This window comes from Musca domestica, unplaced genomic scaffold (genome assembly GCF_030504385.1).
Source record: "Musca domestica strain aabys unplaced genomic scaffold, Musca_domestica.polishedcontigs.V.1.1 1, whole genome shotgun sequence".
NCBI classification, from domain to species: domain Eukaryota; kingdom Metazoa; phylum Arthropoda; class Insecta; order Diptera; family Muscidae; genus Musca; species Musca domestica.
This window is the reverse complement of record NW_026712114.1, coordinates 23,476,122-23,502,745: the sequence shown is the minus strand read 5'-3', so window position 1 is coordinate 23,502,745 and position 26,624 is coordinate 23,476,122. Positions and strand designations below refer to the sequence as shown.

The following is a 26,624-nucleotide window of genomic DNA, read 5'->3' as shown; positions in this document are numbered from 1 at the left end:
GCCAAATTTTATCGAGATCGGTTCAGATTTGGATATAGCTCCCATATATATCTTTATCCGATTTCAAATTAATTGTGCACCAAATGGGCAATACGATTCCGAATTTAAAAGATACAAATGCTTCGGCATATTTAGTCCTTTGAACTTTAAATTATAATTATAATCATAGCGTGTATGATTGAATTTTCCCATAAAAACTTTTAATTGTTATGCGAAGCTCTACTAAATTAGCAAAGTGGTGTAGGGTATCATAAAGTCGGCCCCGCCCGACTTTAAGACTTTCTTTACTGGTTAATTATTATACTCTCATAAAATGCGAAATAAGCACTCAATTTTCATCAAACTTCACGCATACCAATATAATGCCAATATCTCATTCATAAAGGCTCAATATTATTATATTATCTCGGCAATGCAGACATATATTTTTATACCCTCCACCTTGTTACAAACGGAATGAAAAATTTAATATACCCTTCTTATATTAAATTTGTCATTCCGTTTGTAACACATCTAAATATTCGTCACAGACCCCATAAAATATGTTTTGATGGATTCAGCCACATTTTCCACCAATTTTTTAAAAAATTGGTATGTGCTGTTGTTATGGGTTCTAGCTCCATTGACGGAACATTGTTTGTATAGGTCCACGTTTTTGATTTTTTAGAGAAAATAATTTTCGTATAGAACAAGTAAGGATGATCCCATTTTATGCGGAAACTTTGCAAATCCCAATATTTTTATCAATTCTAGGTCAGGTGCGAATATGGAAATTATCAGTCCACTCCAACATGTACCTCCCACACAAATTGTCAAAATTTGGAATAACCACGAAGCTCATAAAACGAGAAATAAGCATCCGATTCTCTACAAATTTCACACATCACAATATTTTTATAAACACTAGATTTGGCGTGAATATGCAATATATGGGTAAACTCCTTCTAGTACCTCCTCCACAAATGGTCAACATTTTGAATAACCGAAACAATTATAAATGCAAAGCAAACTTCCCATTCCCTTCAAATTTCATACATCCTAATATTTCTATTAACACAAGATAGGGCATGAAGATGATAGATATCGGTCCACCCCTCTTGGAATCTCTCCCACAAAGCATCACAATTTTCAATACTTATATAATTGAATTATATAATTTGCGAAACAAGTCAGTGATTTTTTTAAAACTTGTTAACCTGGAATCTAATGAGAATATAGAATGCATCGGTTTACTCTTTCTGGCACCTCTCCTACAAAAGGTTTAAATTTTGATAAATTATTCGCAAAAACTTGGAAATAAATGTTAGATTCTCATCCCAATATTTTTTTCAATATTAGATGAAGTGGAATACTTCGGTCCACTCACGCCCATACCTCACACACATTTCTTAATTTTCAAAAAAAAAAAATACTAAATTTCTCATGCAAAGGTGAATGAAGTAGTCGTTATAGCCCAAATGTGGCAAATTTATATGAGACTTAGGTCAGATACATTGGCCCACTCCTTTGAAACCTCAAACCAGACCAAACTATATAAGGGTCTATATTTTGCAAAATCATAACGCAAGTCAAAATATAGTTAAATAAAAGATCAGCGGCTGATTTATCATCAGATCTTATCAGATTATTTTTAAATTAAACTAAGAATTTATTATTTATCTCAGGAGTAGAGGTAAAGGATCCTACATGGCTGATAGATCCGATTATAACACTTTCTTATGTAACCCCTGTGCTCCCCTATTAAAATATCATGTTTTGTTATAATTTGTTGCCCCCCTTCCCATCTTTTATAGAACAAATGTTGGACAATTATATAATTTAAAGTTCATCGTTTGTCTGTTGCCAGTGATTAATGGCTAAAGTTACACGCCACCCAAAAATACACAACGAAACCAAAACAAAACAGAAATTCAGACATACCTACCAAAAATGTAAACCTTTCTTCTTTTCGGTAGTTTATAATTAAAGCGCTATATTGCTGTTGTTGCTATTGTTGTTAGTGAGTGAGAGTGTGTCTATGTGTAATTATGTTATGGTGTTATATTATATAGCTCAGCATAGCATAACATAGCATCACAATACGCTTTTTATTATTTTGGCATTCTTTGTTAAATTTGTGCATGTAGATCAGCGTAATTACAGCTTGTAAGCCCAGTTAACTCGAAAGAGGCAAAGCGAAAAGAAAAAGTCAAAACATCCAACCCACAACTCGAAATCGCTGTCTATGAACCCAAAACAAGTTGAAACCCCAAATAAAACAAACATGACAATTTAAGTAAATTCTGCAAAAACCATATACAATATAACAAAGAGACTTTTATTAAAGCTGTCATCATCTGCTACTTAGCTTGTCATCATCTTCATAATCGACATCACAACAACAATAAACAATGTCAGATTAAGTATATATCCCCATCGCCGTTACGTGAAAGTGTAACCAAAGACGCCAGTGAAATTAAATAATAATTCTGTCAATACCACACAAAGAATTGTGGAGCGGAGCACTTATCTGCAAAATTAAAAGAAAAAAAAAATACGCTAACACGGATATGAAGTAACACCAGATTCCGTTGAAATTCAAGCTTTTCGTATATTTTATTTAACTGCTGCGAATTATTTGCTTTGCCTTCAAACTTGTCGTTAATTGTCGTTGTTGTTGTTGTTTCACAAATGAATTGGAGGCATTAATGATGTTCGAAGATGCGTGTCAACTTTCATTTTCTCTTGTTGTGCACCGTCGTCATTAATGGGATCGCAACAACCGGATCATCACCCTCGATTGTCTCACAATACTACAAGCCGAATCAATTTGCCACGGGTAAGATTTATGGTTATTAACATTAAATAATTCTATTTTTAAATTATTTATAATTATTCTTATCAGCATTAAATAACTGACGATTAGTGGTTGATTGCATTCCTAAAATCCCGAAAAAAATTGATTTTTAAGATAAATATAGAAACTTCTATGGGTAAAAATTATTAATATAGACACATTAATTAAAACAAGTAATAAAGCTCTAAGTTCGACCGGATCGAACTTTTAATACCCTCCAACATTTGAAACCAATTTCGCAATTTTCAAAAAATAAAATCCGTTAAAAATTCTGTTAAAATCTTAAAAATACCGTTTGTAGCCATTATATAAGGGTCTGTATGACGACGTGGATCTGCATAGGCAACTTTTGTCAGAAGCCATTACAATATTCAAATGCGAAACCTGAAAAAAAATTTGATGAATAATGTAGCTAAAATCATCAATATATGGAGGCTGTAGATGTGGACATGCACAGACAAGTTTCTGTCTTAGGCTGTACTATCCATTACGAACTTCAAATACCAAATTTGAAACAATTTCGGTGAATAATATCGATAATATCATCAAATTACCCAATATCGGGAGGTACCGTTATATGGGGGCTATGCGAAGACGTGGACCTGCACAGACAAGTTTCTGTCGAAGGCTGTAGTATCCATTAAGAAGTTCAAATACCAAATTTGAAACAATTCCGGTGAAGAATGTCGCTAAAATCATCAAAGTACCCAATATCGGAAGGTACCGTTATATGGGGGCTATAAGAAGACGTGGACCTGCACAGACAATTTTCTGTTATATGCTGTAGTATCCATTACGAACTTCAAATACCAAATTTGAAACAATTGCGGTGGATAATACGCTAAAATGATCAATATACCGAATATCGGAAAGTACCCTCATATGGAGGCTATACGAAGACGTGGACCTGCACAGACAAGTTTCTGTCTTTGGCTGTAGAATCCATTACGGACTTCAAATACCAAATTTGAAAAAAAATCCGGTGAATAATGTCGCTCAAATCATGAAAATACCGAATTTCGGGAGGTACCCTTATATGGGGGCTATATGAAGACGTGGACCTGCATAGACAATTTTCCGTATTAGGCTGTAGTATTCATTGCGAACTTCAAATACCAAATTTGAAAAAAAATTCCGGTGAATAATGACACTAATATATCAAAATACCCAAAATCGGGAGGTACCGTTATATGGGGACTGTACGAAGACGTGGACCTGCACAGACAATTTTCTGTCTTAGGCTGTAGTATTCATTGCGAACTTCAAATACCAAATTTGCAAAAAAAAATTGGTGAATCATGTCGCTCAAATCATCAAAATACCGAATTTCGGGAGGTACCGTTATATGGGGGCTATACGAAGACGTGGACCTGCACAGAAAATTTTCTGTCTTAGGCTGTAGTATCCATTACGAACTTCAAATACCAAATTTGAGCAAAATACTGAATATCGGGAGGTACCGGTATATGGAGGCTATACGAAGACGTGGACCTGCACAGAAAATTTTCTGTCTAAGACTGTAATATCCATACGAACTTCAAATACCAAATTTGAAACAATTCCGGTGAATAATGCCTCTAAAATCACGAAACTACCGAAAATAGGGAGGTACCATTATAACGGGGCTATACCAAAACGTGGACCTTCATGGCCCATATTCAATACCAAAAGTCCTGCAGACATAACATACATTTGAGTAAAATTTTATCAACTTACTTCATTTCGTTTGGCAGCTAGAGTGATTTCCACAGACGGACGGACAACGCTAAATAGACATAGAATTTTATGCTGATCAAGAATGTATACATATACTTTGTGGGGTCTTAATTGTGTATTTCGAGGTGTTACAAACGGAATGACAAAGTTAATATGCCCTGTCGGAGAGTATAAAAAAACTGGGTTTTTGATATTAAACAATAAATTAAAAATGTTTGGAGCAAAAATTCTAAAATCTGCAGAAACCTGTTATTAGCATTAAATGAGGGGATATTGTTAGAGGTTATTCACTTAGTGTGTGGAATCAGATTTGCATACCTAATGCTAATGTTAATTTTGCATTTTTTTCACGATTAATTGGCGACAGCTCCTCAGAAACAAGTCTCCAACACTTCCACTTAAATATAATTGTGATTTTAGTTCTACTTTTTTGCCCTAAATATTTAAGTCAAATTTCCCAATTTTTCTTTGTTATGAAAATATTTATACCTTATTATAAATTTGATTGGTAGCACCTCGAAATATTGGTCCTGCACATAGGAAATTACATACGGATCTTCCCATCTCGCCAAGCTGAGTCAAGACCAATCGACATGGAATTTTGCATGAAGCGGGTTTAGTTGACAATAATTTTTATTAAAAAAGAAATACGAAAATTTCCCTTCAACCGCGAGTATTTTTAATTCCAGCGAATTCTGACCGTTAAATTGATGATCATATCGAAGTTATCACATATATAACAAAATATATACAATCTCTATAACAAAGAAGGGGATGTTAAGGAGACCGCTTATAACTCAAAAACGGCTGGAACTTAGCTGCTTTTTTACTTGTTAATATATATGACGTTTAGATAAGGTTTAAACTTTTGACGTCTTCTAGGAACTATAAATAATTTTGCAGAATATTTTGACTTGTTACAATCCCGTTTAGAAAACTTTTAACAAAAATTAAAAAAAAGGACGAAAAGTCCGCTCTCTTGGCTCGCTTGAGAGTTACAACTTTCTACCAAAATATTCCCCGTATTTATATCTTGTTCTTGGGTGCTATTATAAAATATGGATCATTGCTAAAAAGGATCTACTCCCATTAAAATATCAAATTAGAGATACGTAGGTAGAAATACGATAGAATAAGCTTAGATTTGTTCAAATTGGTCACCTTTGGCACGAATTATGGCCTTCGAACGGCCAATGAAACCGTCAAACGCTGCCCGAATGTTGCTCTGCGGTATTTTTGCCCATTCCCGGCAAAGGGCTTGCTTGAGGTGATCGCGTGCTGAGCGCGATGGTGCTGACTCCTATTGGAACGTCCAATGTCTGCGGCCAAAATGCTTTCGTGCCCAAGACTTTCATACACCCTCCACAATATTTTCGCAATGATATTCGGCATTTATTCTGATGCCACAGTCGATTAATAAGAGCGCAGAGCGACCATCTAACAGCCGTCCACACCATCACCATGGCCGGCGCTTGAGTTCTGGTGGCCAACCGAAGGTGCACATTTTCAGCTGACCTCTTTGGCAAGTAAACACGATCATTTTGTTTATTTACAAAATACTGGACAATGAATGTTTTCTAACCGGAAAAACCCAAATTCGGCAGTTCACCACTTTCGACCAAGCGTAGAAACTCTTTAGCTCTTTTGAATATATTTTCTTTCTGTTGCGGTGTAAGTTCTTGCACTTTTTGGAATCTCAATGGCTTTACACCGAGCTCATTTTTCAATATTTGCCGAATGGAACATAGCGACATGTTCAGCTCACGAGCCATTTTTCGGTCACTGCGACGCGGGTTTCGATCAAGTCGCTTCTTTACTTTTCGAACCATTTCTGCTGATGTTGCTGTTTTCTTCCGTCCACTTCCTTGACGTCGGGCTGCGCTACCAGTATTGCTGTAACGAGCGATGGTACGAGACACAAAAGATTTATTCACATTTAAATGCTGGAGTGCTTTAACGATAGCCACTCGTGGTTTTCCAGCCAAATATAAAGAAATCACACTGTCACGCTTGAATTCAATCACAAATAACTTTTTTTCTGGAAATTTCTCACTAAAATACTTTTATACGCTCGTAAACAATATAATTAGCTCTCACTGAAATAATTTTAACCGTTATCGGACGGGTGGCTAAGAAATGGCAGCAGTCTGAAGTTGGTTGCAGTTTTTTCATCTCAGCCTGTATATCATGTGAAAAGTGTCTCATAGAAATAACGGTTTTATAAGATAGGTCTCTTTGGACCAAATCCGTTGTAAAGGCATTTGGACTCGATTTTGGGGGGTCCGTCCGATTTGGTCCAAATTTGGTACATCGTAATATTATTGTAAAACTTAAATCGAGTCCGGAGATGCGTAACATTGGTCTACCCCTTCTGGTATCTCCCCACAAAGGGTCAAACTTTTCAAAGAAAATTATTGACCTCATAGAAAAAGGAAGAATCAGTCCATTTAGTGTCAATATTCCAAATATTTTATATTTTTTGTCAGTGCTGGGTCAGGTGCGAAAATGGACAATATCGAATCATCCCATCAAGTACCTCTCCACAAAGGGTCAACATTTTGAATAGCCATGAAGCTCGTATAACGCGAAATGAGCATATTATTCCTTTCTAACTCTACACATTCCAATATTTCTACAAAACAAGATCTGTAATGAAGGTGGTGGATATCTGCCCACTTCCCCACAACGGGTCAAATTTTTTTAATAATTCTATCTCTCTTATAATGCGAAATTAGCATCAGATTCTCTTCAAAATTCAAACATCCGAATATAAAAAATCTAAAATTTATCGGCAAACCCGGCTTTTTTTCTGAAAATGTTGATGTTTTAAATAATTTTTTTCAAAATTATTTTTATCGATACACAAATTAATGTCTATTTTATATTTAATCTGTTTCTAATTTCAGATTGTGGCATACGACCTCCACGAAGAGAGCCCAGATCTAGATTTCCTTTCGATGATCCGAAAACTTCACGTACCGCAAAAATAATTGCTGGCAGTCATACCAAAGAGGGACAATATCCCTGGCAAGCATCTCTCGAGCTACTGCATCCCTCATTAGGATTTCTCGGACATTGGTGTGGTGCTGTACTGATACATCAATATTGGATACTCTCTGCCGCACATTGTGTTCACAATGATCTCTTTAATTTACCCTTACCCCCTTTGTGGACGGTAGTTTTAGGTGAATACAATCGAGCTGTGGAATCGGGTTATGAACAAAGGATACCTGTGGAGAAGATCGTTCTCCACAAAAGTTATCAGAATTTCCTACACGATTTGGTTCTGATGAAACTGTCAAAACCTGCCGATCTGTCTAAAAAATCGAATATACGAAGAATATGTTTACCATTTCTGTTTAATGAGCCTGTTTACACTGAGTATGAAGACGATGAGGATTTGGAAGCGGAGGAATTGGATGATCCTTTGTTAATGGATTTGGGTCAAGTACCAGATAAAATGGAAAACTTCCTGCGGAGTGTGCAAAATATCAGGCGACATCGTAATATAACAATGCCAACCATGAAGGATTTGCTGGATTTGAAAATTTCAAATCGCCTGAAGCGTCAACAGGCAGCTGCTCAACGTTTGGCAGGCAGTCGCAATGGCCGTAGCGTACGACGTCGAAATGATAAAATATTGAAAATATTTCAATATTCCAGTGAAAGTGAGGGTGGAATGTCGGAGCAAAAGCATTTCCATCGTTATATAGATAATAATCCGGATTTGCCGTATATCGATTGTGTGGCAACGGGATGGGGTAAAGCCAATGTCACAGGAGATTTAACCGATTTGCTGTTGAAGACCAATGTTCCACTGCACAACAATAGGAGGTATTTATTTGGGAAGGGGATTGGGTTAGTTATATTTAATGAACGTATTTATTAATTTATGTTTGTTTTTTAGGTGCAAAGATGCCTATGGCACCTTTGTCCGAATACATCGGGGACATTTGTGTGCTGGAAAACTGAATGGCAAAGGTGGGACATGTGTGGTAAGTTGGAAATGTTTAAAATAATAAGGTATATTTAACAAATTGGCAATCAAGCCGTATAAAACACATAATTGATTTATTCATACAGTGGCGTAGCACAAAAAAAACGTTTTATGTAAATATTCGTGGTGATATCAGCAGATCTCATGAAGTTACAGACTTTTTACTTGGAGTTTGACATAAATCACTATACAACATATTGTGATTATGAAGCCTCAAATACTTCAAACAATGCTTGATAATGTATAGACATTTAGCACTGATATATGGTGACCTTTTTTTAAAATATATGTCTATGTGGTTATATTAATTAGTGAATTCCAAATTAATCGATGAGTTCAATTGATTTTTTTCGAAACTGAGCACTAAGAACTTTGAGCAAATTAGCGAGGCGTTTTTAAGAATCTGAAACTGTTTATACACATGGGTGGATATAACAACTTAGTACAAATATAATTATACCTCCCAATTATTTCCTCTGATTTTACAAATTTGCAAATTCCTTTGTAGATAAAGTGTTTAAAAATTATTTGAATAACTTAATTGAAAAAGTAATAAAAGTTCATATCTAATAAATATCTATTATATAGGAAGGATTCCCCTTTGTATTATGTCTTTGTGAATTTGTTTGTAACATGGAGAAAGAAGTGAGGTAGACCCATAGTTATTCTTGAGGATCTTCATAGAATCACATTTTGAGTCTGCCCGTCCGTCTGTCCATGTATTTTTGTGAACAAAATGCAGGTCGCATTTATTTTCCGATTAAAATGAAATTTTCCAAACAATTTTTATTTAACCCAAGGAGGAACCCCATTGAAATTGGTGAGAAACGGTTGAAATTTAGATATAACTCCCGTATATATCTTCAACCGATCTCGGGTTAATTTTGCACTAAATGGCCAATATCAGTCCAAATGAACTGAATTTTGGCACATCCGACAGAATTCAGTATAGAAGCAAGTACATCAAATTTGATAAAAATCGGTTCAGATATAACTATAGCTCCCGTAATATGTTTCATCTGATTTGGTGTTTATGTTTCTCACATTCGCAATGTGCACCTCATTTTATCAAGATCGGTTCAGGTTTGGATATAGCTCCCATATATATATTCAACCGATTTCTGGTTAATTGTGCGCCAAGTGGCCAATATCAGTACAAATGGCCTGAATTTTGGCACATCCGAGCGTATTCATTCTAGAAGGAAGTACATCAAAATTTGGTGAAAGTCGGTTCAGACACAGCTATAGCTCCCATATATATGTTTCATCCGATTTGGGGTTTTAAGTCCCACACATGCGTAATATGCACTCAAAAACTATGATATTTGGTACCAGATATCTTATAGAGCTCGAAAATGCCTTTGGCAAATTTTATCGAGATCAGCTCAGATTTGAATATAGCTCCCATATATATCCTTTTGCGATTTCAGGTGTCTTGTGCAAATAATGACTAATACTGGCCAAATGGAGTAAATTTCTGACACACGTTTCCATTTGGTGGAACCAGGCTCCGATATATATTTGTTTAATATAATCCTTCTCGAAGTGACATCATGTACTCTATAGCAATGTTGTTTGATATAAAAGATAAAAATGTTAAAAAAAAAAGGTTAAAATCGATTCAGAATTGGATATGCATCCCATATATTAGTTCCATCTGAAGAAAATTGTTCCAAAGACTTTAAACTTTATTCGTGGAACAAAAAAGTTTTTTCGATAAGGATTCTATAAAGATCGAAGATTTTTTGTCAGCAATTTTTTAAGGACATTCTATAGTGGATTTAAAATTTCTATGAACTTTAATGGATTTTATGAACTTTAATCCAAACAATCAGTTCTTTAAACTTGATTTTCTTAGAAGATTTTAAGATGTTTAAGAACTTTTTTCCAAGGACTAAAGCTTCAATCGGCATTTAAAAAATAGTTTTGAGTAGTTTTAAATCAGCAATTATGGATTTTTAAGAAAATTTCTCCTTCCAAGAGATATGAACCCACAATCAGGGATCTTTAACAAAAATCTTTATATGGACTGTCCTTATTAGTCAAAAAATTTTCCTAAGGGATATGATAGTTTTTTTCTGAGGACAACAACAGCTAAAGCCCTGAATTTTGAAAAAAAAAAAACATTCGTAGTTTTTAATGTTATTTCCCAAGAACTGTTAGATCTTAAATTATGGATTTTTAAGAATATATTTTCAAAGAATTATTAAAGGAGATCAAGCATGTTTTTCCCAAGTAGAAGCAGGCAACGAATTTTCAAAGAACGATAACAGCTATAATCGGAAATTTTGAGAACATAGTCTCCAAAGAATATTAGAGCTAAAATACTGGAATTTTGTGAACGTTTTTATGCCCTCATAATATGGAGGGTGCATGGAAATAGTCTTGTTAGACCCCACAAGGTATATAATTCTTGATCAGCGTAAAATTCTAAGTCGATTTAGCGATGTCTGTTTGTCTCTGTCTTTCTGTCTGTTGTTGCCACGCTATGTTTCAAACGAATAAGGAGCAATGGCTAAAATGTTGCACACATGTGTATTTTTTTCAGTAGACAGGTTAACTTCATAAATGGAGCCATGTCGGTTCATGTTTTCGTATAGACCTCATATAGCTATACCTCCCAATATTCGGTATTTTGACCATTTTGGTCACATTTTCTAAAAGAACTGTTAAAATTCTATATTCAGAATTGTAGAGTTTTAATGTCATGGCACAATGAAGAGAAGGTAGGCTATGTTGGAAAAGTTTAAGTGCCCTACCTGGATTACATTGTACCATGATTGTACCTATATGTCTACGATTGCATTTGGCCCCATATTTCGGTACCTCTAGATATTCGGTATTCTCATGATTTTAGTCGCATTTCTTCTCCTGAAAACTGTTTAACATTCGTTATGTAGAGTCTGTAATGGGTTCTTTCTTCTGTTGCATAAGACTGCTGGAACAGGTCCTCCAAATATTTTATATTTTGACGATTTTAGCCCCATTTTTAAAAGTTTTTTTTTTTTCATAATTGGTATTTATGACTCGCAACAGACAATTGTAGCATTACGGTATTTTTAAGATCTTTATCAATCGATAAAAATACAAAATCCTGATATTCATATTTTTAGAGGCTTTCTTTATCTCATGGGGGAGTGTGTTTAAAGTTCGGCGTAGTCGAATTTAATGCGTTTTATTGTTTTTTTTTTTTTCAGGCTGTGGCAGAGCCATAATATTGGATTAAAAAATCTTTGTAAGGTCTATGAAAGCTTAAATTGTAGATTTGATTTTGAACATTTTCCCTTTTTTCAGAAAATTTTGTTTTGGACCATAAGATCTATAGTCGTGGAAATTTTAAAAGAAGAACTTCATTTATGAAGGACTTTAAATCCTTAACTCTTAAAAAAAAAACTTTCCGAAGCATTTTAGTTTGTTGTGTGTTTTTAGAAACGATTATACAGAATATGATTAAAAAAGTCTCGATCTGGGCCACTGTTTTTATACCCTACAATACTTTGTGTTGGGGGTATTATAAGTTTGATTGGGCCAAAAATTATGTAACACCTCGAAAATGGACCAAAAACTTTCCTGATTTTGCAGTTGCTCTTCAGGACGCAATTATAGACCAATCGACCCGAATGTTAGCATGGGGCTAGAGCTTAGGGCTGGGCAGAATCCTTCCAGTTTTGATGATCATCGGGCAATATTTAGTGTGTGAAATAGACCATAACATTTGTGCCAAACAAAAGTCAAATTTTCCATCAAACCGCGAATATTTTTAATCCTGGCGAAATCACAAATAGACGAACAGGTCAATTCTGACAGTTACATAGGTGCCGATAGTAAATATATCGGATATGTATAGCGAAATATATTAAATGTATATATACAAAGGAAGGGGATGTTAGCTAGAATGCTTATATCTCAAGAATGACTGGACCGATTTTTACAAATTTTGTCAATTCAATCCTCTTGGCATAAAAGAATGAAATCTTAAAAACCGCATAAAAAGATGCCAATAATTATGTTAACATAGATTATGTAGTATTTTATGACATTTTTCATATTTTTTATCGCATGCGATATTTTCAAATTGACTTATAATATTAAAGTGTATATTTTGTAATATTTTTTCACCTTACAACACACGGAAATTTTTACAAGGACTGCGTTGTGTTAGGCCTTTTGTTTTTAAAGATGTCCGCAATATATTCAGGGGTAGAAATGATTTTGGAGCCGTTATAAAGGTCGCAAATAGAAATAAAAGGACACGAAATATCGGACTACACTTTTGCGTGAAAAAATTCTAGCTTTTTTATTGCTTATTTCGTTGACGAATATATCGTAGACAAGCAAATCATATACATGAGTCTAAATTTGTAGATACAGAGGGGCCTCTTGCTTTGGAGATGATTGCAAAATATTTAGGGCTTCAAATGAACCAAAAACAGAAGAAAAAAATCCTGATCACACTATTGAAGCCAATCGACACGCCTGAGAAGAGAGCTAAGGACGGGGAAGAAATCTAGCATTTTGGATGACCATAAGTTGTAAAATGGACCGCAACAACTAACAGCACGACGGAGTGCGTAAATATTGGGAAAATGTCCCTGGTCAAAATGCAAAGGGTAATATATGGGCAGTGCTCCGTGATATAATTTCAAAAGCGAAATCTTCCAAAATGGATTGAGACATAAGGGGGCTTCTAACATATTTTAGTGTTGTAGGTTATCACATGGTCGGCCCCACACGACTATAGCCTTTGCTTACATGTTTTTTATATATATTTTGCAAGAATTATGCCTTTTGAAACGATTTTAAATCCCGTGATGTAACAATATGCCGAGAGCCTGTTTGGTGCAAATTTCGAAAACCCAGATTTTACTATAAAGTTTAATAACATTTTACTCAAATGTATATTATGTTTGCAGGACTTTTAGTATTGTAAATGGCCCATTAAATAGGTCCACGTTTTGGTATAGCCCCCATATAACGGTACCTCCCGATATTCAGTACTTTGATGATTTTAGCTAAATTATTCACCGATTTTTTTTTTTTGTTTTTTTTTTTTTTTTTTGTTAAGTTTCGCATTTGAATATTGTACTTGCTTATGACAAAAGTTACCTATGCAGGTGCATGTCGTCGTATAGACCCTAATGTAACAGCTACATTCGTTTTTTTTTTTTTAAATTTTAACCGAATTTTTAACGGATTTTATTGTTTTTGAGAATTGCCAAATTCGTTCCAAATGGTGGAGGCTATTAAAAGTTCGGTCCGGCCGAACTTACAGTTTTTTTCTTGTTTATATTTATTACTCATTACAAAATTATTAAATATTTGTTTTTAGGGTGATTCTGGAGGCCCCTTGCAGTGTCGCCTTACAAAAACCGGGCCATGGATATTGGCTGGTATAACCTCGTTTGGTTCCGGCTGTTCCATTGAAGGATATCCCGATGTGTATACCAGAATATCACACTATATGAAATGGATTCAGGATACAATAGCTTTTGAGTAAGCTAGATAAAAAAATAAGAAATTAACATTTAAAAAAATTCTAAAATACCTGCATTTTGTAAATGCACCACAAGTTTCGAACTCAGTTAATGTGAATTCTAACACCAAAAGTACAATGTTGAAATTTAATGTTTGTTTCATTTTTTTACTGTTTTTTTTTTTTAATTATTTATTTTTCTTCGTATAAAAAATCGTATGCGTAGCTTAAAATAATTACTTGACTATTTGTTATAATTAATGTAGTTTTACATTGTTGTTTTTTTTTAATTTATTTTAATTGTTTTTTGTTTGTATTGTTTTTGTTTTTTTATATATATTAAATACCCCACTATTTTGTAAGCATACACAAAAAAATATGAATGAATGAAAAAAGCTAGATAGATAGACGGAGATACAAAATAAACTCAAATAAAATAATCCCTTTTTCAAAGAACAATAAAAGAAAACTTAACTTAAATTTATTATCACAGCCATAAATACTTTTCTACGTCTTTCCCACTACACAGAACTAAGCTAACGAAAACGAAAACCTAAAGATACTACTACACAAAAGCTAAGACTAAGAGCGTTTTTTTGTTTTGTAAAACTATTGCGATGAGGATGGCGAGGATGATTTTGGACAAAGCCATGTAACTGCAACCAAAAATGAACACAGGATGATGAGCATCAATTGAGTATGAAGGTATTGGAGTATATGGAATGGGGGGGGAGATGGAGAATGCACAGATGAATGGCATTGGCAGACACAGCTCTCGCTTATTGTTTCCTATACTCAGGCAATACAAAGGTACTACTCTGCTTTTGTTGCTTCTCTAATTCCAATTCCATCTCCATATCGAGCAGTTCTTGCTGCTCCCCCAACTCTAGCTCCATTTCCAGTAGTTGCTCCTGCTCCTCAGCATCCGGCATTTCACCAGCCACTTGTGGCACCAACGGTACCAGTGGTGCAAACGCCACATGCGCCTTACTAAGTCGACGGGCTTTCTTTTTAGTTTCTTCGGCAAGAGCTAGCATTTTGTTGCAACTGCTATTGTTCGTTCCGGCCGGTATAATACTGGTCGCGACAATGGCAGCTGTGGATGTTATCGTCGAGGTCGGTATCCGAAAACACTTGAACAGCGATGTACCCAAGAGTGCCAGTCCGGCAATAAATAAGGCAATAATAATGCCATTTTGTAAATAAGGACAAACTTTGAAGAGTATTTGCAGCAGGACTTTCAATTCGGGTGTTAGTTCTTCGACGCCCTGAAAAGACAAAATAGAAAAAATAATTTAATATTCTTCCAAGGATTATTAGAGCTCAATTGTTTTATTTTGTTTTGAGAGTATTTTTAGGAATATTGTTGACAAGGACTATCAGGTTAGTATTCATGGATTTACAGAGCTAAATTCGAGGATTTTTAAAACATTTCAAGAAAGATTAAGGGTATGGTGTGGATTTTAAAGAAAGTGTTTTCCAACCACATTCAGATTTTCAACTTCATTCAGATGGAAGGCTATAATTTTGCACGTATGCCTATTTTTCCAGTAGACAGGTCAAGTTTGTAAATGGGCGATGGAGGGCAACGTTTTACTATAGCCTAATATAATCCTCCCGATATTCGGTATTTTTACGATTTTAGACACATTTTCTGAAGAAAGTGTCTAAAATATGTAACAGATACCAAGCACTGCCACAAATAAAAACTCCTTTTCCTTTAGCCTCTATGTCTCAACGAAATTGTTTAAAATTCCGTCAATTGGCAGACAATTGTCTACACAGGTCCAGATTTCCTCGAGCTTCCTCATGAAAATACCGAATATCCGGGGGTACCGTTGTATGGGGGTATACGATATCGTGGACCTATATAGAGAATTCTCTTCAAGGGAATTTTCAGACAATTCCGTTGGCAAATGTGGCTGAAATCACAAAATACCGAATAAAGTGGGGTCCCGTTATATATGGGCTATACGATATCATGTACCTATATAGGCAATTCTCTTTCAGGGGGTAAAGTACTCACAAAGAACTCCTCGTGTAGAATTTCAGACAATTCCATTGAAAAATGTGGCTAAAATCATCAAAAAATACTAAATCTCCAAGGAATATCTTTAACCGTGAATTTTTATAGATATTTTTAATATTTTGGATACTTTTAGAAATATTAAGGCTTCATCATTGGACTTTCAATAACATATTTTTCAAACAACTATCAGGATTGTACTTTTGAATTTTCAATTTTTTCTAAATATCATGTTTTGGATTCTTAAAAAAGTCTTTGTTCCTAGGATCATTGGATATATTTTCGTCGATCTTTAAAAAGCGTTTTTCAAGGACTAGAGATGATTTTTGAAACATTTTTTAAGGTTTATGAGAGCTAAGGAAATGTTTGCGTGGGTCTATGTGTCCGCATTTTTAAGATTTGCTTTAAAATATTCAGAGCATATTTATAGAATTTGAATAATTTGTTTCAAAGCTCCTTTACACATCTTTAAGTTATCTTTAAAGAAATACCAGAGAAAAATTCGTGAATTTCTATGAAACTTTTTTTAAAACCTATCGGTGCTATATTCGTGAATTTTTGTAAAATCGTTTTCTATGAACATTTGTTTCAAGAACTATGGGGTCAACATTTGTGGATTTATAAATGATATATATGAGAAATAACCTTTATCTCAGAATCCATCAGGACCATATTCGTGGTTTGTTGAGAACCCTCTTCCAGGAAACCATTAGTGCCGTATTCGTGATTTCTTTAGAATAACTTTCAAAAAAAAAATTGGGTCATATTCGCTGTTTATGAAAAACTTTTTTTCCGAGCACCATCAGGACCAATTTAGCTTTTTGTTAGGGAATCATATCCGGTGCTTCTTGAGAACCTTCATTTCAGGAACCATTAGAGCCATATTCGTAATTTCTTGAGAATATTTCTTTAGATCTTTCTTTCATGTGAACCATAAAGGTCATAATTTTGGTTCATTAAGAACATCTAAGTGAACCCTCTTTCTAAGAACCAAGAAGGTCATATTTATGGATTCTTGAGATCGCCAGAAAGCCGTAAGTTCCACCGGGCCGAACTTTGAATACCATCCACCATTTGAGCGAATTTGCCAATTTTCAAAAAAATAAAATCCGTTAAAAAGTCTGCTAAAATCTTAAAAATACCGAATGTAGCCATTATATTAGGGTCTATACGACGACGTGGACCTGCATTGGCAACTTTTGTCATAAGCCATCACAATATTCAACTACGAAACTTAAAACAATCGCTAAATAATGTCGCTAAAATCATCAAAATACTGAATATAGGGAGGTACTATTATATGGGAGCTACACCAAAACATGGAGCTGCACCGACAATTTCCTATCATAGGCTGTAGTATCCATTACGAACTTTAAATACTAAATTTAAAACAATTCCGGTGATTAATGTCGCTAAAATCATAAAAATACCGAATATCAGGAGGTGCCGTTATATGGAGGCTATACGAAGACGCGGACGTGTACAGGCATAGGCTGTCATAGGCCGTAATATCCATTACGAACTTTAAACACCGAATTTCAAATTATTCCGGTAAATAATGTCAAAATATCGAATATCGGGAGGTACCGTTATATAGGGGCTATATGAAAACGTGGACCTACATGGTTCATTTTCGAACTTAACCTGCCTACTGGAAAAAAAAACATGTGTGCAAACTTTGGCATTCTATCTCAATTCGTTCAAAAGATTGCGTGATTACGGCAGACGAATTGACAGACAGACAGACAGATATAGATAAATCGACCTAGAATTTCACGCTGATCAAGGATAAATATACTTTGGTGGGTCTGACATGAGTATTTCAAGGAGTTACAAATGGAATGACAAAGTTAATATACCCTCCATAGTAAAAATTATGGCGTTTGACTTTGTTGCAGTTTTTTTATCTCACCCTATATATGGAAGCTGTAGCTATATCTGAACCGATTATTTCCGAATTTGATGTACTTGGATCTAGACTGAATTCCGTCGAATATACCAAAATTCGGGTGGCTTACAAAATGACAGCAGTCAGAAGTTGGCTGCAGTTTTTTAATCTCATCCTGTATAGGCTTCATCCGAATTCGTGTTTAAGTCCCCCACATACGTAATATGCACCCCACGAAAATGATGTTTGATATCAGATATAAGATGCAGCCCAGAAATACCTCTGCCCAATTGTATCAAGATTGGTTCAGATTCGGGTTAATTGTGCACCAAATGGTCAATATCAGTCCAAATGACATGAATTTTGGCACATCCAACCGAAAAACGAGTGAAAATCGATTCAGAATTGGATATGTCTCCCATATATTAGTTCCGTTTGAAACCAAACTTGAACTGCTCTAAAACCAAATGTTTATGGTTAGTATGATCTACTTCAGATAAATTCTTTGGTTACGGAGCTCTACTAAATACACAAGGTGGTGTAGGGTATCATATAGTCGGCCTCGCCCGACTTTTGACATTTCCTTACTGGTTCATTTTTTTTTTTTTTTTTTGTTTTTGATATTTTCAATAAATTAAAAAAAATAAATTTCTGAATCTAATACTTACAAATTCCAACCAGAGCAAAGGAAAAACGGTATTACGAAATTTGTACATTTCTCTATTGAATTTGACGTCATCAACCATCAGATTAACTTGAAAGCGTGAATATACTCGCATGGGAATGCCCAATTGCTAAAAATAAATAGGAAACATTTAAATTTTATTTCTATTCAAAATATAATTTAAAATGAGAGCTGTATTTAGAATAAGTAAAAAAATTGAAAAGAATTATAATTACCGGTTGAATGGCCACTTCCGAGCCATGTTTCGATTCATTGGGACTCAAACCATCAACGCCATTTAATAAACTGGGATCGGCGTTGAAGAAATGAGGGAAAGATATGGCCAAGGGAATGTCTGTAATAAAAACATTTAATTTTAAATATTTTTCAAAATATATATCCTCCCAAAATACTTACTGTAATAGCAGGGTGTTACATTGCCCAAACCCTTTTTCAAACATTTTTTATAGCTACAATAGCAAGAGGTATCCGGATCTGTAAAATCACTGTCGAAGGCATTTTCATGGAGCTTAAAATGATAGGCCTCAATACCGTCAATTTTACCCGGATGAGAGTAGACAATGGGTAGGGCACGACAGAAGGCCTTGCGATAGATGCGGAATGTTTCACCCTTGGTAATCTGGCGTGGGAACAAGGTGCCATCGTAGGTGCCATGGATACTATTGCAATTGGTGATACTAAAATAAAAAAAACAATCAAAATTCTCATCATTTACAAAATTATCTCTCTCTCTCTCTCTTTCACTTACTTTCCCCTATTCTTGCTCCAATACTTAATGTCCACACCTCCATTCCATGTGTCCAAAGCATAATCTCTCAATTCGCCGGGACTTTTTGTTTTTTTACTCTTCGATGGCAATTTCATTGTCACCGTATTCTCACCCTCATCGAATATTCGCTCCAATATTCCAAATCTTCGGAAATTAATGAAATTCGGTACAAATCTTGATGCCAACTCAACGAGGTTATCCTCATAGCCCCACAAATATTCGTAGACGGACATCCTGAGCATCGGTTTCGATTTCATTTGGCGTGTCAATGCGCTCACACCCAATGCAGCAAAGGTCGACAGCGATGTGGCTGCCGATGATGCACCCATGTATGGGATATTCGGTGCTATGATGTGATCATCCTTGGGATCACCAATTGATTTCTCACGTATGAACTTTACTTCCCGTCTGGGCATAAAGGTTATGGTGTCATTGTCATTGAAGGTCACATTGTGATTTGTCAGAATTTCCTGATACACATAGGGACCCACTTCGGTGACGCGCAACTTGGCATCGATGCCACGCACATACTCATCCAAATTGGTCACATTGAACATGTAGACTTTCATGAAGACCTCCAGCGGTGGTTTCTTCCATAGGTTAAATAGCAGGGAACCGGTTCTTAGTGTCAATTGCTGTAACGATAGGTAGATTGTGGTTAACAACAGAAGAACAATGTATAATTAATTGCCGTGGCAGGAACATAGGTAATGACATGAGTAATTTGTCGTAACATGAATTGTGAAGATTGATGGCGAACAGTGGTTACTAAGGAAAAAGGAGTGAATAAAATGAAACCGGGAATTAGATATTTGCCAATTCCACCACCATGATTCCGTATTTCTACAGAACATGCAAAATCGAGTTTTAATTCGACCTAGCTTCTTTCCGTATCGAATCCCAAGCATAAAAGTAAAGCACATTCGGCGCAAATCTCACCAGCATCTTCAGAATACCATAACACTGTGTATCATAAAAATACAGGGAAGAGCAAAAAAATATGAAACAGGTGTATCCGAGTGGACAATCAAGTAGGGCGAAAAAAACCTTCCATTCGACAAAATTGATTTGATAGATTTTATGTCTTTTTGTTTTGCCTTTCCCCTAAAATTATTTACCGTGGAAACAGTTTTCATAACCTCGGAAGTAGCGCGACTTTAAATCTTAAACGTGTTTTTATCAATTTTTATCTTTCAGGTTTTGGTGTATTCTGGGACCCACATTAGAATTCTATGATGAACCAGTAGAACTTAGAGTGTTGATCTTATTCCATCACATCTTAATAGAGTTTTTGAAAGTTTTTAAAGAAAAGGGCCCAAAAGACCCCTTTTAATGGTTCAACCGAAAGTTAATTAGTTTCACAAAAAATTGTTTCAATAATAATACCGAAGAAACCATATAATTAATTTCATGGATTCCTTACAATTTCAACGGAAATATTTTAAAAAATGTATCAGTCGATTTAACCGAAACATGTTTACCCCCAGCCAATGTTCGATTATTTAAATATATCTTGACTTCTGTTATGATTATTCAAATTGTTGACCCTCTATGGAGTAGGCTCCAAAAGGAATGGGCCATTATTGTCCACTTCGTATCGGACCTAAATAAATGTGACATATATATTGCTAAGTGCAAGGTTTGGACTACACGGGGTGAGATAAAAAAACTGCAACAAACTCAAGCTCCATAATCTTTAATGCTTTTTTTTAATTTTATTGAATGATAGCAAAAAATGTCGGAAATAGCATCAAATTTTGGAATAAGTTTCGATTTGTTCGAATTGGTCACATTTGGCACGAATTATGGCCTTCAAACGGCCAATGAAACCGTCACTCTGCGGTATTTTGGCCGATTCCTGGCGAAGCGCTTGCTTGAGGTGATCGACACTTCGGTTTTTTTAGTGCCAAATTTGCTTTCCAAAATACTCCAGACACAATAGTCCAACGAATTAGTATCCGGAGATTTTGGTGGAATCTCGCGGAACCTCATTTTGTAACTATTCTTGGGTGGCGCGTAATAAGTGCGATGGTGCTGAGTCCTGTTGGAATGTCCAAGATCTGCAGCCAAAATTTTTGCATGACCAAGGCTTTAATACACTCTCCAGAACATTTTCGGGATGATATTCGGCATTTTTTCTGATGCCACGGTCGATTAATACGAGCGGAGAGCGACCATCGGCTGTTATGGCGGCCCCCACCATTTGAGTCTATTTTCTTTCTGTTGCGGTGTAAGTTCTTGCACTTTTTCAATTTCAATGGCTTTACCCCGAGCTCATTTTTCAATATTTGCCGAATGGAATATTGCGATATATTCAGTTCACGGCCACTGCGACGCAGGTTTCGATCAAGTCGCTTCTTCTTAACTTTCTAACTATTTCTGCTGATGTTACTGTTTTCTTCCGTCCACTTCCTTGACGTCGGGCTACGCTACCAGTATCACGGTAACGAGGGATGGTACGAGACACAAAACATTAATTCGTATTTAAATGCTGGAGTACTCTAACGATAGCCACTTGTGGTTTTCCAGCCAAATATAAAGAAATCACACAATCACGCTTGAATTCCACCACGAATAACCTGAAGAAGTTGGCCGATATATTCCGCCTTTACACCAGACCTTGGGTTAGTAAAAATATTGTTATGTGTGTAATTTGAAGACTGACTTTTCGTATTCCTACTGAACGTATTTTCGGAATAGCTTTTTTTTCTTACACCTACCCGTCAGCAATGAGCCCAATACCCATATTTTAAAATTTCTGTTTCATCCAAATTTAGTACCATTTAGTACAGCACTTGCACTTATTACACATTTCTAAAACCACCTTCTTATATCATTCCTTCTCTTTAAACCTGATTTCAAAATTTCTATTTGCCTATTTGCCTAAACCCTTTTTAAATTTCAGATTTCATTCGCTATCTGTTCACACAATAGTCAATTTAGTACCTATACGTGTTTCATGCATTTCCAAATTCCCCTCCTTCTTTCAACCCTACCTACCAGTTTTGGCCACAATACCAACATTTAAAATTTCCATTTCCGTTCCCCCAAAACCAAATTATACCAAATTAGCCACAATTTAGTATAGCTCTTACATTTGGTATACATTTCCAAAAATACCTCCATTTATCAATCCTACTTATAAATCATAATTAATATACCAAATTCCATGATCCCTTCACTTAATACGAAGTGGTACCAAATTCAGTGTTTTTTTTTTTTTTTTTTTGTAAAAAAGGTTCGAATTTTTAAAATTTTACTCTGGCACATATATCCTACACCCCATGTCAGAATTCCAGTACTATGGATTAAATTCTTAGCACTTTTCAGTACTCTTGTAATTCGAATTTTCAAAAACCCAGCCTTGTCTCACCTATACACACCAACATTGGCCCACATGATTCTAGCTTCAGCCGTTTCACCTGGCGTTGTTTCATTCTGGTACTTTTTAGTCGAAAGTTTGAACTTCAATTGAGAAGAAAGAAAAAGTTAAAACATCTTACGATGTGCTTCTTTCAAGACATGTTTTGTCTCACCAAAAAATGGCATTCATGGCTACAAAGTTCTTAAACAACATTAATATCACCTAGTCAGAGCGTTAAGGAATGCTTTCCAAAAATTGAACAAAAAATCAGCAATATCTCAAAAATGTCTTTTGAAACACCGATTATATTTGGACGAGCTAAGGGTAGCGTCGGAAGAAGAACTCGATTTTTTACGTAAAAATTTAAAAATGTTTATTTAAAAGCAATTAATTTTAATACTTCAAATCTAATTTACATGGAAATGTAACTCACATGTGAGTTTCACACCTAACATATCCTACTCCTAGAACCCTTTTATACCACTGTTCGATCAACAACCCAATAATGCATGAGTAACACACACATTGTTTACTTACCGAATCCACAACCAATTCCACTGGATCACTGACTAGTATTACCACCGCCAATATGCTTAAGGTCATGCCAAGTGCAGCAAATTTTAGAATATCTGTAACACAAGAGAGAGAAAAATGTAAAACCCCAAATAAAACAGAGATTAAGACAAATCAATAAAAATGTCAAAAAAGAGAACAAATCACATGCGTGATCAGGATGTCGGCGGTGATGTGAGTTTAATGGAAGGAAAATTTTTTTAGGCAATGGAATTTTTCAATTATGTCGAGTCGCGAGTCAAGTCAATTGTCAAAACTGTGGTTAACAATAAAACAAAAATTACCAAAAACATAAAAAATTACACGGATGTGCAATAAGTTAAAAAACAAGTTTCGTTTCGTTGAATTCTGCCTTCGAAAATAACCCCCCCAAAAGAAAAAGAATTTTAAACAAAGCAATACTGAATTGCATGCCAACCGAGCACATGTACGCACGCCTTCTTAGCATCTTGAAACCACAACCAGCATGGTCCGAAATGCACTCCGTAGCGTTCGGTGGCATTGAAAAAAAGTTCAATATCAAGGTGACATTTTGTTGTTGTTGTTTTTTTTTTAAGAAAACAAACAAAAATATTCGAAACTCATCAAATTCAGGGTTTTAACCAAGGGCCAGCCAGCATTGATGTGTTCTACCGCCGAGACAATGTGGCACAATGACCTACAATCGCCATCGATAAGTCTTCCATTCTGCGATCCAATATCGATCTGATGACGATGCCATGGCTTGTTTATTGTTTCAAAAAATCTTTAGTATTTATGAATAATTCAATATTCCGACATGTTTTTATTTAGGGCGTCAACAATGCTGACACTTGAATTCTGAAATATAGGCCCAAAACAAAAACTCCATAACAAAAAAGCAAAAAACAACAATATAATGATGATGCATAAGCTTTCGTTTTCATCTGAATTTTGTTCGCCTGCCATTAATTGTTGGTATAGGTCCGAACGCACACAAAAGCACAAACTCAAACCCGCCACTCAGGCACAACCAAACTCAGAATCCAAAATTTACATCTGAAATTGACCGCAAATTATGCCCAATAACAAAAACACCAACAACACCACCACTACCACCAACATTCGATGTTGTTGGTGTTTGGCTGGTGCAGCAACAAATTTCACGCTGATAGCCATAACCTTACCGAACCAATAACAAACAGGTAAAGCCACAGCGTAAAGAAACCAACATTATTAACCTAAACGGCCGTTCGGTCGCTGGTTGTTTGGACGGCAAAAAGTCACTTAGTCACTTAACCACTTGAAATGCGAGGTGAGTCAGACGGCCGGCCAACCTGACAGTCAGTTATTCTGACGAATGGTCAGCTATTAACCAAAAACCAAAAGAAAAAAAAACACCAACAAAAATAACCAGATCAATGAACCTCCATTGTGTGGTTATAGCAACAGCAGCTGACTTTAGCGCCATAAGTGATGCCGGTACAGGTTATAACACTGTGGTGAATGATTATTGTTTCCCTCCGCCCTCCCTCTCCGCCACCCAGTACCCGAGTCATTCAGCAATGCATTTTAAAATAAATATATAAAAACCGAATCGAATCGAAATCGGTATGAATGAATTTAATGCCTGAGACAATCGTAACGTAATGAATGTTAATATTGTATAAGAAAAGAGCCTATAACTGATACCGTGGTTTATACGTAGAGAGTGAGAGGGAGAGATACGTTAGTGGGATATTAACCAATCTTTTTTTCCACATATTGCATACGCTCGAAATAGAATACAGTGTTTCATATTTAAAAAAAAGATTAAAATAAAAAAATTATTTAATACCAATTAAAAGAGGTTGGATTGCAGAAGTCGATTGCAGAATTCTTGCAGTGTCTTTTAGAAGAGCTATTAGAGCTATAACCACCAGCCTTAAAACATTGTCTTGAAAATATTCTCTAAAGGACCAATATTGAAAAAAGACCAAATTGAAAAATAATCGGTCGGTCATATATAGCAGCCGACAGATATGTGCTTCCGTGAATTATTTATACATTTTATAAAAGTTATAACTATTCAAGATGTTGAATCTTTGCAAAGAGGTTCCAGCAGGAATGGATCGATATCATTTCATATCAGAATATATCTATGGGTGGTCCTTTTTTTATTAACGACATTTGAATAAAACGTTGACTTGATTCGAATTTTAATAAATCTAATTACTAACAAGTAAAGAAGCTGCAAGTTCGGCTAGGCCGAACTTTGGACCCTCTCCACCATTGGGAAAAAAAGTTGGAATATTTCAAAAAACTAAAAAAAAATGTGAAAAAGTAAAAAAAAGCTGTATGTTCGGCAGAGCCGAACTTTGAATACCCTCCACCATATTGAACGGATTTAGAAATTTTCAAAAAATAAAATCCGTTAAAAATTTTGTTAAAATCTTAAAAATACCGAATATAGCCATTATATTGGGGTCTATACGACGTGGACCTACATAGGAACTGTTTGTTATAAGCTATTAACATATTGTAAACGTGTATAATGTAGCATCTTCAAAATACCGTATATAGGTATGTACCGTTATATCGGAGCTATACGAAAACGTGGACCTGCACAGACAATTTTCTGTCTTATCGCAAACAATTTCGGCGAGTATTGTACCTAAAATCGTCAAAATACCCAATATAGGGAGGTACTGATAAGAGGCCTATACGAAGACCTGGACCTGCATAAAACTTTATGTGTCACATACTGTAATTCCCATTACGAACTCTAAATACGTAATTTAAAACTACTCCGGTGAATTATGTCGCTAAAATCATCAAAATACCGATTAGGGAGGTACCGTTATATGAGGGCTATACGAAGAAGTGAACCTGCACAGACAATTTTCTGTCATAGTCTGTAGTATCGATTACGAACTTCAAATACCAAAATGAAACAATTCCGGTGAATAATGTCGATTAAATCATCAAAGTACTAAATATCGGGAGGTACCTTTATATGGGGCTATACTAAAACGTGTCCCATTTTCAATACCACAAGTCCTGCAGACATAATATACATTTGAGTAAATTTTTATCAACCTACTTCATTTCGTTTGGAAGCTAGAGTGATTTCCAGGGAAGGACGGACATCGCTCAATCGCCATAAAAATACTCTTAAAATCATAAAACTACCGAATATAAGGAGTTACACTTATATTGAGGTCTGTACGAAGACGGGGAACTGCATACTCAAATTTTATCATAGGCCATATGTTGTAATACCCGTTACGAACTACAAATACGAAATTTGAAACAGTAATATGGGGCTATACGAAGACGTGGACCTATATAGCCCATTTT

At 35.4% G+C, this 26,624-nt stretch overlaps 2 protein-coding genes across 2 annotated transcripts in view; one reads left to right on the top strand and one right to left on the bottom strand.

Moving 5' to 3' along the window:
* The first annotated feature begins 2,115 nt into the window (after positions 1 to 2,115).
* LOC101892725 (transmembrane protease serine 9) lies at positions 2,116 to 14,213 on the top strand. The gene is made up of 4 exons (XM_005180991.3): positions 2,116 to 2,818; positions 7,459 to 8,386; positions 8,460 to 8,547; positions 13,879 to 14,213. The coding sequence occupies exons 1-4, from the start codon at positions 2,701 to 2,703 to the stop codon at positions 14,044 to 14,046; spliced, it is 1,302 nt and encodes a 433-aa protein (XP_005181048.1). The 5' UTR covers positions 2,116 to 2,700; the 3' UTR covers positions 14,047 to 14,213.
* Positions 14,214 to 14,338: 125 nt separating this feature from the next.
* The window catches only part of LOC101892386 (scavenger receptor class B member 1), a 61,478-nt gene continuing 49,192 nt past the window's right edge, over positions 14,339 to 26,624 (bottom strand). The window contains exons 2-7 of the mRNA XM_005180990.4: positions 23,292 to 23,383; positions 19,370 to 20,025; positions 19,018 to 19,298; positions 18,837 to 18,955; positions 18,605 to 18,730; positions 14,339 to 15,290 (exon numbers count right to left, since the gene is read on the bottom strand). Coding sequence (XP_005181047.1) covers positions 14,802 to 15,290; positions 18,605 to 18,730; positions 18,837 to 18,955; positions 19,018 to 19,298; positions 19,370 to 20,025; positions 23,292 to 23,383 — 1,763 coding nt within the window. The 3' untranslated portion in view covers positions 14,339 to 14,801. The remainder of the gene's footprint in view (positions 15,291 to 18,604; positions 18,731 to 18,836; positions 18,956 to 19,017; positions 19,299 to 19,369; positions 20,026 to 23,291; positions 23,384 to 26,624) is intronic.

Coding starts and splice junctions, on each gene's coding strand:
- LOC101892725 (XM_005180991.3), top strand. CDS start 2,701: ATGCGTGTCAACTTTCATTTTCTCTTGTTGTGCACCGTCGTCATTAAT. Junction 2,819..7,458: donor GCCGAATCAATTTGCCACGG/GTAAGATTTATG, acceptor TTCTAATTTCAG/ATTGTGGCATACGACCTCCA. Junction 8,387..8,459: donor CCACTGCACAACAATAGGAG/GTATTTATTTGG, acceptor TTTGTTTTTTAG/GTGCAAAGATGCCTATGGCA.